The sequence below is a fragment of the Nansenia antarctica genome (genome assembly GCF_963989245.1).
Source record: "Nansenia antarctica genome assembly, chromosome: 5".
Lineage (NCBI taxonomy): Eukaryota > Metazoa > Chordata > Actinopteri > Argentiniformes > Microstomatidae > Nansenia > Nansenia antarctica.
In genome coordinates this window covers 76,403,751-76,414,784 of record NC_137690.1, presented here as the reverse complement: position 1 = coordinate 76,414,784, position 11,034 = coordinate 76,403,751, and the positions used below count along the sequence as shown (strand labels likewise).

Below are 11,034 nucleotides of genomic sequence, written 5' to 3'. Positions count from 1 at the left end.
AGAGAGAGGGAGAGAGAGAGGGAGAGGGAGAGAGAGAGAGGAGAGGGAGAGGGAGAGGAGGAGAGGGAGAGAGAGAGAGAGAGAGAGGGAGAGAGAGGGAGAGGGAGAGAGAGAGACAGAGAGAGAGAGAGAGACAGAGAGAGAAGAGACAGAGAGAGAGAGAGGGAGAGGGAGAGAGAGAGACAGAGAGAGAGAGAGAGAGAGAGAGAGAGAGAGGGAGAGGGAGAGAAGGAAGCCAACCTTTAGTTCCTGAGTCTCCTCCTCCTCCGTCAGTGAGCTGGGAAGACAACCAGGGTCAACATGTTAGTAACAACCTAATAACAACAATAATAACAACAACAACAATAATAACAACAATAATAATATGAATTATAATAATAACAAGAAGAAGAAGAACAAACTTGTATTTGTATAGAGCTTCACCTGCAAGCGTTGCAGCTCAAAGTGCTCCAATCGTTATATAACCACCATTTAATTATTTAGTCATTTAAAGGCAATATTAAAAAGATGGGTTTTTAGTCTTGACTTGAACATATGTGCTGAGGTTGCATCCCTAATGTAAACTGGCAGTGAGACACAATCTGGGTGCATAAAATGAGAATGCAGCCTCACCAAATCCCTTCTTTTGTACATGTGGTACACAGAGAAAACCATTAGCAGCCAATATGACAACAACAGTCACTATGTCAGGAAACTCCTCGCTGTGAAACGACCAGGCAGACAGAGGGTGCGTTCGTAAATTCAACTCTGAGAGCGCCGGAGCGCACGCTGGGTTCAACCTCATAGAGGAACCACAAAAAGGCATTTGATTGGACAAGAGGCATTCCACGAGTGGTGATCAGATTTCCAGAGCGAATTTACGAACACAAGCAGCCAGAATGGAGACATTGCTGTAGGCCTGACAAACCAAATGTCTTCATTGTTCTGCTCATTTCTGAAAGGTACCTGGTAAAAAACCAAACAGCTGAACTAACAGTTTCCATAGTCAGAGGTTGTACACACACAGACACACAGACACACACACACACACACACACACACACACACACACACACACACACACACACAGACACAGACACAGACACAGACACAGACACAGACACAGACACAGACACAGACACAGACACAGACACAGACACAGACACACACACACAGACACACACACACACACACACACAGACACACACACACACACACACACACACACGGTCCCAGGAGCTCAGATGGTGCAACACTCACAACCTTGCAGGTAGTAAAGTACCTGTATACCTCACACACATGCAGACATACCTACCTCATCCCCAAACACTGATGATAGACACACACACACACACACACGGAATAGGAGAAGAAGGATTCTCATTAATGTTTCAGACAGTCCCGAGGGACACCAGGGTGGCTTGGCTGATATTTGTAGAACTGTGTGTATGTGTGTGTGTGTGTGTGTGTGTGTGTGTGTGTGTGTGTATGTGTGTATGTGTGTGTGTATGTGTGTGTGTGTGTGTGTGTGTGTGTCCTGCCATACCTCCTACGGCCACCAGGGGTCAGTGAAACACCACTGAGGCTGAAGAACCAACATGAGTTAAAGGGATAAAGTGGGAGGAGCCTAACGAGTTATGGGTTAAAGTGGGAGGAGCCTAATGACAGTGCTGTGTGCATTCAGTCAGACATCCTGGTCCTACTCTCACATCTTTGCTTTATGTGCTTTATACATAAATAAATACATAAATACAATGCATTTGTTTCGAGTAGAATTTATTATTGTAATGGTCTACTAACAGGCCTATGTAAAGGAGCTGGTCTACTAACAGGCCTATCTAAAGGAGCTGGTCTACTAACAGGCCTATCTAAAGGAGCTGGTCTACTAACAGGCCTATCTAAAGGAGCTGGTCTACTAACAGGCCTATCTAAAGGAGCTGGTCTACTAACAGGCCTATCTAAAGGAGCTGGTCTACTAACAGGCCTATCTAAAGGAGCTGGTCTACTAACAGGCCTATCTAAAGGAGCTGGTCTACTAACAGGCCTATCTAAAGGAGCTGGTCTACTAACAGGCCTATCTAAAGGAGCTGGTCTACTAACAGACCTATCTAAAGGAGCTGGTCTACTAACAGGCCTATCTAAAGGAGCTGGTCTACTAACAGGCCTATCTAAAGGAGCTGGTCTACTAACAGACCTATCTAAAGGAGCTGGTCTACTAACAGGCCTATCTAAAGGAGCTGGTCTACTAACAGGCCTATCTAAAGGAGCTGGTCTACTAACAGACCTATCTAAAGGAGCTGGTCTACTAACAGACCTATCTAAAGGAGCTGGTCTACTAACAGGCCTATCTAAAGGAGCTGGTCTACTAACAGACCTATCTAAAGGAGTTGGTCTACTAACAGGCCTATCTAAAGGAGCTGGTCTACTAACAGGCCTATCTAAAGGAGCTGGTCTACTAACAGGCCTATCTAAAGGAGCTGGTCTACTAACAGACCTATCTAAAGGAGCTGGTCTACTAACAGGCCTATCTAAAGGGGCTGGTCTACTAACAGGCCTATCTAAAGGAGCTGGTCTACTAACAGGCCTAAAGGAGCTGGTCTACTAACAGGCCTATCTAAAGGAGCTGGTCTACTAACAGGCCTATCTAAAGGAGCTGGTCTACTAACAGACCTATCTAAAGGAGCTGGTCTACTAACAGGCCTATCTAAAGGAGCTGGTCTACTAACAGGCCTATCTAAAGGAGCTGGTCTACTAACAGACCTATCTAAAGGAGCTGGTCTACTAACAGGCCTATCTAAAGGAGCTGGTCTACTAACAGGCCTATCTAAAGGAGCTGGTCTACTAACAGGTCTATCTAAAGGAGCTGGTCTACTAAGGCCTATCTAAAGGAGCTGGTCTACTAACAGGCCTATCTAAAGGCGCTGGTCTACTAAGGCCTCTTTCACACCGGCAGTTCCGAACGCCGGTTCGCGTTCGCGTGCCGAAACCTCCGAACGTTGACGCTGTCTGGCGAACGAGCCCGCGTTCATAACAGTGTATCGTTCGCCAGACAGCGTCAACGTTCGGAGGTTTCGGCACGCGAACGCGAACCAGCGTTCGGAACTGCCGGTGTGTAAGCCCTATCACAGGCCTATCTAAAGGAGCTGGTCTCCTAACAGGCCTATCTAAAGGAGCTGGTCTACTAACAGGCCTATCTAAAGGAGCTGGTCTACTAACAGACCTATCTAAAGGAGCTGGTCTACTAACAGGCCTATCTAAAGGAGCTGGTCTACTAACAGGCCTATCTAAAGGAGCTGGTCTACCAACAGGCCTATCTAAAGGAGCTGGTCTACTAACAGACCTATCTAAAGGAGCTGGTCTACTAACAGGCCTATCTAAAGGAGCTGGTCTACTGACAGGCCTATCTAAAGGAGCTGGTCTACTAACAGGCCTATCTAAAGGAGCTGGTCTCCTAACAGGCCTATCTAAAGGAGCTGGTCTACTAACAGGCCTATCTAAAGGAGCTGGTCTACTAACAGGCCTATCGAAAGGAGCTGGTCTACTAACAGGCCTATCTAAAGGAGCTGTCATGCAAGGCACCGGCCCGCTCACTGGGAGCAATTTGGGGTTCAGTGTCTTGCCCAAGGACACTTCGACATGTGGCCAGCCGGGACTCGAACCGCCGATGTGCCGACTTTGCGATCATTAGACGGCGGCTCTACCTCCTGATACACAGCCTCTACCTCCTGAGCCACAGCTTCTACCTCCTGAGACACAGCCTCTACCTCCTGAGACACAGCCTCTAGCTCCTGAGACACAGCCTCTACCTCCTGAGCCATAGCCTCTACCTCCTGAGACACAGCCTCTACCTCCTGAGACACAGCCTCTAGCTCCTGAGACACAGCCTCTACCTCCTGAGACACAGCCTCTACCTCCTGAGACACAGCCTCTACCTCCTGAGACACAGCCTCTACCTCCTGAGACACAGCCTCTACCTCCTGAGACACAACCTCTACCTCCTGAGACACAGCCTCTACCTCCTGAGACACAGCCTCTACCTCCACCAGCCTCTACCTCCTGAGACACAGCCTCTACTTCCTGAGACACAGCCTCTACCTCCTGAGACACAGCCTCTACCTCCACCAGCCTCTACCTCCTGAGACACAGCCTCTACCTCCTGAGACACAGCCTCTACCTCCTGAGCCACAGCCGCCCCCAACAAAAACGTTCAAACAAAAAAGTTTGAACACATTCCACCAATCCTGAGATCTCTACACTGGCTACCAGTCTCTCAGATAATTGAATTCAAAGTACTCCTATTAACATACAAATACACAAAATGGTCTTGGACCAAAATACATATCAGATCTCCTCCCACCCTATATTCCCGCAAGGCGCCTAACTAAGGTCAGCTGAGACTAATCAGCTAATCATTCTGAGAGCAGTTTAAATGCTGTATGTATGTAAAGCACTTTGAATTGCCCCTGTTGTGTATGAAATGTGCTGTACAGATAAACCTCAGGTTCTCTCACACACATCCAGCCTCTGTGGTTACCTGAGCTGGGCCCGGGCGTCCTCTAGGGGGCGCTGTAGCAGAGCTAGCTGGCTAGCGTAGCGCCCCTCCGCCTCCTCAGCCTGCTGCCGCGAGTCGGACCGCAGCGCCTCCACTTCCTGTCTGTGTGTCTCCTCCAGCCGGGCCACTTCCTGGAGGGAGGAGGGGGAGGGGGAGGAGGGGTCCGTCTGCAGGCAGGGGTCCGAGGCGTCTCTACGTCCCTGCATGGCCTCCATCTGCAGACAGACAGACGCTGGTTATGAAGACAGTTCAGTAGAGGAGCTCTCTCTCTCTCTCTCTCTCCCTCCCCCCCTCTCCCTCTCTCCCTCTCTCCCTCTCTCCCTCTCTGCCCCCCCCCCCTCCCTCCCTCCCCCCTCCCTCCCCCCCTCCCTCCCTCCCCCCCTCCCTCCTCACCTTGCCTCCCAGGGTCTTCAGGGAGGTCTGCAGCTGGACCAGACGCCTGTGCTCCTGCTGGATCCTCTCCTCCACCTGGTGCAGAGCTCCACACAGCTCTGAGAGGGGGAGGAGGAGGAGGAGGAGGAGGAGGGGGAGGAGGAGGAGGAGGAGGAGGAGGAGGAGGAGGAGGAGGAGGGGGAGGAGGAGGGGAGGGGGGGGGAGGAGGAGGAGGAGGAGGAGGAGAAGAATTAGAAGCAGCCTCAGACCATAATTATGTCCACATACTTTTGGCTATGTAGTATACATACATGTACATATGATCTACAATATATTTGCAGATGTAACTAGAAAACCATGCATTTAACATGACAGCACGTGTTCATGTGGACACCATGTGAGCAGTACCTTTAGCCTCCTGGATCACCGAGCGGGTATCCCTCCTTCCCTCCTCTCCTCCCCTCTCATCCCTCCTTCCCTCCTCTCCCCTCTCATCCCTCCTTCCCTCCCCTCCCTCCGTGGAGGTCCTCCAGGCAGCAGCATCAGAGGGAGGGAGGTGCTGCAGGAAGTCGTCCCCCAGGAGTTTAACAAACCACTGAAACACAAAAACACACAACAGACTGAAACTAAACTAACGGATCACGAGAGAAGTGATGATGTCATGATACAGCCAGAACCTTCAGGAACATTCTCACAACCTTCAGGAACATTCTCACAACCTTCAGGAACATTCTCACAACCTTCAGGAACATTCTCACAACCTTCAGGAACATTCTCACAACCTTCAGGAACATTCTCACAACCTTCAGGAACATTCTCACAACCTTCAGGAACATTCTCACAACCTTCAGGAACATTCTCACAACCTTCAGGAACATTCTCACAACCTTCAGGAACATTCTCACAACCTTCAGGAACATTCTCACAACCTTCAGGAACATTCTCACAACCTTCAGGAGGAACATTCTCAGGACACTGAAGAGGCGGGTCATTATAATAATAATAATAACTTTTATTTGTATAGCGCTTTTCCTGCAAACGTTGCAGCTCAAAGTGCTTAATCATATAATCATAATTTAATCATTTAGTAATTTAATGGCAATATTTTAGTCTTGACTTGAACATATGTGCTGAGGTTGCATCCCTAATGTAAACTGGCAGTGAGACACAATCTGGAGCATAAAATGAGAATGCAGCCTCGCCAAATCTCTTCTTATGTACATGTGGTACACAGAGAAAACCAGCGTCAGAAGACCTGAGAGCTCTATTGGGCTGATATGCTAGCAGAAGACCTGAGAGCTCTATTGGGCTGATATGCTAGCAGAAGACCTGAGAGCTCTATTGGGCTGATATGCTAGCAAAAGGTCTGAACATATTCTGGTGCTGTGCCAGTGAGAGCTTTATAAACAGCAGAAGGATCCTGAAATCTATTCTGATCATTCTATTATATTAATTATATTACGTTATATAAAATAATGTGTTTTTACCAGGATGAGCTGCTGACATTCTTCAGAAACAAGTTGCACAACATTCTGGTACTTAGTGCTGGAGTCATCTGAGGAGGAGGAGGAGGAGGAGGAGGAGGAGGAGGAGGAGGAGGAGTAAGAGGAGAAGGAGGAGGAGGAGGAAGAGGAGAAGGAGGAGGAGGAGGAGGAAGAGGAGGAGGAGGAAGAGAAGAAGGAGAAGGAGAAGGAGAAGGAGAAGGAGGAGGAGGATGAGGAGGAGGAGGAGGAGGAGGAGGAGAAGGAGAAGGAGAAGGAGAAGGAGAAGGAGAAGGAGAAGGAGAAGGAAGAGGAGGAGGAGGAGAAGGAGAAGGAGAAGGAGGAGGAGGAGGAGAAGGAGAAGGAGGAGGAGGAGGAGAAGGAGAAGAAGAAGAAGAAGTCATTAATAAGAAATACCGTTGTACATTCATTAATCTTTCCAGGAAAATTGTCTCTTTCTATTAAAACAGTGTCGGTTTTATCTGGTATTCTACAGCTAACCAGAGTGTTGTCTGTGTGTGTGTGTGTGTGTGTGTGTGTGTGTGTGTGTGTGTGTGTGTGTGTGTGTGTGTGTGTTTAACCAGTAGTCTAGAGTCAGAGTGGTGACCGACATGAATGATAGATCAAAAACAACTCCAAACACACACGGATGCATGCACACACCTTTGTCCCGGTGGCCCAGCCCATCCTCCAGGGTGTGTGTGGGGGGGTCTCCCCCCTCCAGGGTGTGTGTGGGGGGGTCTCCCCCCTCCAGGGTGTGTGTGGGGAGGGGTGTGCGGGCCCCCCCCTCCTCCTCTAGCAGCTCTAGCTGGGCAGCGTGGATCTGGGTCAGGCTGAGCCTCTGGGCCTCTAGACGCAGCCTGCACTCCACCTAGAACACAGACCAGACGGTTAACCCTGACCCCTGACCCCTAACCCCTGACCCCTAACCCCTAACCCTGACCCCCAGCCTGCACTCCACCTAGAACACAGACCAGACGGTTAACCCTGACCCCTGACCCCTAACCCCTGACCCCTAACCCTGACCCCCGGTCTGCACTCCACCTAGAACACAGACCAGACGGTTAACCCTGACCCCTGACCCCTAACCCCTGACCCCTGACCCCTAACCCTGACCCCCAGCCTGCACTCCACCTAGAACACAGACCAGACAGTTAACCCTGACCCCTGACCCCTAACCCCTAACCCTGACCCTGACCCAGGTCTGGTGCCCACTGCCTAGTGTCCAGGGGGTGTACTTAAAGACATCAGTGGACAGGCTCATTGTCTCGCTCCCTGCGTTACAACGAGCCTGTCCTCCGATTCCTACCTCCCCCAGCCTCCCCTGGTGTTCCACCTCCCCCAGCCTCCCCTGGTGTTCTACCTCCACCCAGCCTCCCCTGGTGTTCTACCTCCCCCAGCCTCCCCTGGTGTTCTACCTCCCCCAGCCTCCCCTGGTGTTCTACCTCCCCCAGCCTCCCCTGGTGTTCTACCTCCCCCAGCCTCCCCTGGTGTTCTACCTCCCCCAGCCTCCCCTGGTTTTCTACCTCCCCCAGCCTCCCCTGGTGTTCTACCTCCCCCAGCCTCCCCTGGTTTTCTACCTCCCCCAGCCTCCCCTGGTGTTCTACCTCCCCCAGCCTCCCCTGGTGTTCTACCTCCCCCAGCCTCCCCTGGTGTTCTACCTCCCCCAGCCTCCCCTGGTGTTCTACCTCTCCCAGCCTCCCCTGGTGTTCTACCTCCCCCAGCCTCCCCTGGTGTTCTACCTCCCCCAGCCTCCCCTGGTGTTCTACCTCCCCCAGCCTCCCCTGGTGTTCTACCTCCCCCAGCCTCCCCTGGTGTTCTACCTCCCCCAGCCTCCCCTGGTGTTCTACCTCCCCCAGCCTCCCCTGGTGTTCTACCTCCCCCAGCCTCCCCTGGTGTTCTACCTCCCCCAGCCACCCCTGGTGTTCTACCTCCCCCAGCCTCCCCTGGTGTTCTACCTCCCCCAGCCTCCCCTGGTGTTCTACCTCCCCCAGCCTCCCCTGGTGTTCTACCTCCCCCAGCCTCCCCTGGTGTTCTACCTCCCCCAGCCTCCCCTGATGTTCTACCTCCCCCAGCCTCCCCTGGTGCAGACTGATCTCTGACCTCCCCAGTAGAGGTGAATAAACAGGATGTGAGCTCCATTATCAGTTACATGCTTGAGAGACTCTGTTCTCCTCCTCTCATCCCTCCATCCCTCGCCTCCACCCCTCCTCCTCTCGACCCTGTAGAGGAGTGTGTGTCTGCCACTCCATCCCTTCTCCTCACCACTCCATCCCTTCTCCTCACCTCTCCATCCCTCCCTCCTCACCTCTCCATCCCTCCCCTCCTCTCCATCCCTCCCCTCCTCTCCTCTTCTCTCCTCCTGTGGTAAATGACTGTTACTGTAATGGAGTAGTCAGTAAACAGTGTGGTATCTGGTGTCAACATCACAACAGAGTGGAAACACTCTCCAGGAATAACGGAGCGTTTGATGACTTCAAGAACTTTGACAACTGTTAAGAACCTTGATAACTGTTAAGAACTTTGACAACTGTTAAGAACCTTGATAACTGTTAAGAACTTTGATAACTGTAAGAACCTTGATAACTGTTATATAACAGATAGTTCCGACCAAGTAATTTGATTGGACAAGAGGCATTCCATGAGTGCTGATATACAGTATAACAGCACTGGGACTTTTAACTATATGTATCACTCCGCCGCACAGATGTTCTACTAAATGACCGTTAATTAGACTACATGTTTGTGTTCAGGTTACTAGGCAACAGTCCATTTGAAGTTCAGTTGCAGAACTATTTTTTGTTTATTTTTATGGCCTGCGGCCTCGTACCTACGACCAAATCACAGCCGTGCTGATATTCAGTATAACACACTCCCTCTCGTGTGATATTGCTTAATTAAGAACTTTGATAACTGTTAAGAACTTTGATAACTGTTAAGAACTTTGATAACTGTTAAGAACCTTGATAACTGTTAAGGCAAAGTTACCAAGCTGGAGGAAGATTCACTCGTTCAACGAGAGATAAGCTCCTAGAGGTATTTTACTCTTTCGGCTCATTTTTAGCTTTGAAGATTAGAGGCAGAGAACACTGATTATAAACTGCATAAGGGCTCGAAATAGACAAGCTTTAATCATACCTTCTACATAGAGATATGTTCTCAGCCTCTACCTCCTGAGACACAGCCGCCCCTATGTTCTACATAGAGAGAGATGTTCTAGAGAGAGATCTACATGTCCTAAACCGTCCCAAACTGTCTTAAACTAGAGAGAGAGATATGTTCTACACAGAGAGATATGTTCTAGAGCAGTGGTTCTCAACCCTCTCCTCGGGGACCCCCAGCCGCTCCACATGTTTGATCTGTTCCACCACCAGCTCACCTGATTCAACTGATCAAGTACAAACCATAATTGCTTTATACTTGATCAGTTGAATCAGGTGAGCTGGTGGTGGAACAGATCAAACATGTGGAGCGGCTGGGGGTCCCCGAGGAGAGGTTTGAGAACCTCTGGTGTAGAGAGAGGTATGTTCTACACAGACAGGTAAGCACACACCTTGCAGGCGTAGGTCTGTACTCTCTCTCTCTGTCTCTCTGTTCTGTAAACATTTCAATGATTCAACTCTTGATGCTCCATCTCTCCTCCACCTCCTGCCTGGCAACTACAGAACAATACTCTGCTTTTTTTACCTCAGGGTCTCCCTTTGTCAGAGCTGATCGAGGAGAGGCAGTGTTATAAAACCCACATCAGTGACTAGAATACTCTCCATTTCTCTTCTCTTCTCTTTTCCCCTCCTCTCCTCTCCTCTCCTCTCCTCTCCTCTCCTCTCCCTCTCTCTCTCTCCACGTACATAATATGAACAACTTCATTAGTGCAAACACTAATATAATATATAATATAAACACAACCCTTCCCAAGTGTCTAATAAAGCCTCTGATTGGCCGTTGGTCAGTCAGTGAATACAGACGTCTGATCTCCCCCCCCAAGAGTAACAAAATCAACTGTTGATTAGATTCAAGATTCGATAACGATCATACGCAGCACTACTGGCTGTGACGGTAGGTGATCAATTCTAACGATGTAATTTCAAAAGAAGAATAGCCAAATAGTCTGAGGCGAACTTACACAAGCACAATAGAGGCTTTCTGAGGAAAAAAACCACCTTTGAACAGCTCAAACAGATCGTTATGAAAAGACCGTTTGATCAGATTTATGAAAAGAGAGGGAAAAAAAGGCACTCATGGCGTTTCGGCAGCGGCAGCGGCTGAACGTCTCTTACCTCCTCCTCTCCTCGGTCGCCGTGGTGACCAGCGGCGGTGGAAGCGGCGTCCTCCCCGGCCCTCCTCCGCTGCGAGCGCATCGTCGCGGTAACCCGGCCCTCCATCGGAGCCTCCTGTGCTGCCTCCTCCCGCCGCTCTGCTGCAGCTCCAGCTTTGTTGTCTCCCCTCCTCCTCTCCTCCCCCTCCCCCTCCTCCTCCCCCCCCCCTTCCTCCTCCTCCTCGTTCTCTCTCTCCTCTCGCTGGGTAGACCCGCTGGACCCGCCGTGGCTGCGTCCTTGTTTGACTCTCTGCCGTCTCTTGCGCCGGCTGGACCCGGAGGCTGAGAGCTTCACAGCAGAGGAGGAGGAGGAGGAGGAGAAGGGGGGCGCCCCGC

The 11,034-nt window shown here is 50.5% G+C and overlaps 1 protein-coding gene across 1 annotated transcript in view; it reads right to left on the bottom strand.

Moving 5' to 3' along the window:
• Positions 1-11,034, bottom strand: part of akap9 (A kinase (PRKA) anchor protein 9) — a 123,861-nt gene that overhangs the window by 80,807 nt on the left and 32,020 nt on the right. Inside the window, exons 10-15 of the mRNA XM_080531994.1 lie at positions 10,661-10,783; positions 7,047-7,254; positions 6,390-6,457; positions 4,924-4,998; positions 4,513-4,745; positions 241-277 (exon numbers count right to left, since the gene is read on the bottom strand). Coding sequence (XP_080388120.1) covers positions 241-277; positions 4,513-4,745; positions 4,924-4,998; positions 6,390-6,457; positions 7,047-7,254; positions 10,661-10,783 — 744 coding nt within the window. The remainder of the gene's footprint in view (positions 1-240; positions 278-4,512; positions 4,746-4,923; positions 4,999-6,389; positions 6,458-7,046; positions 7,255-10,660; positions 10,784-11,034) is intronic.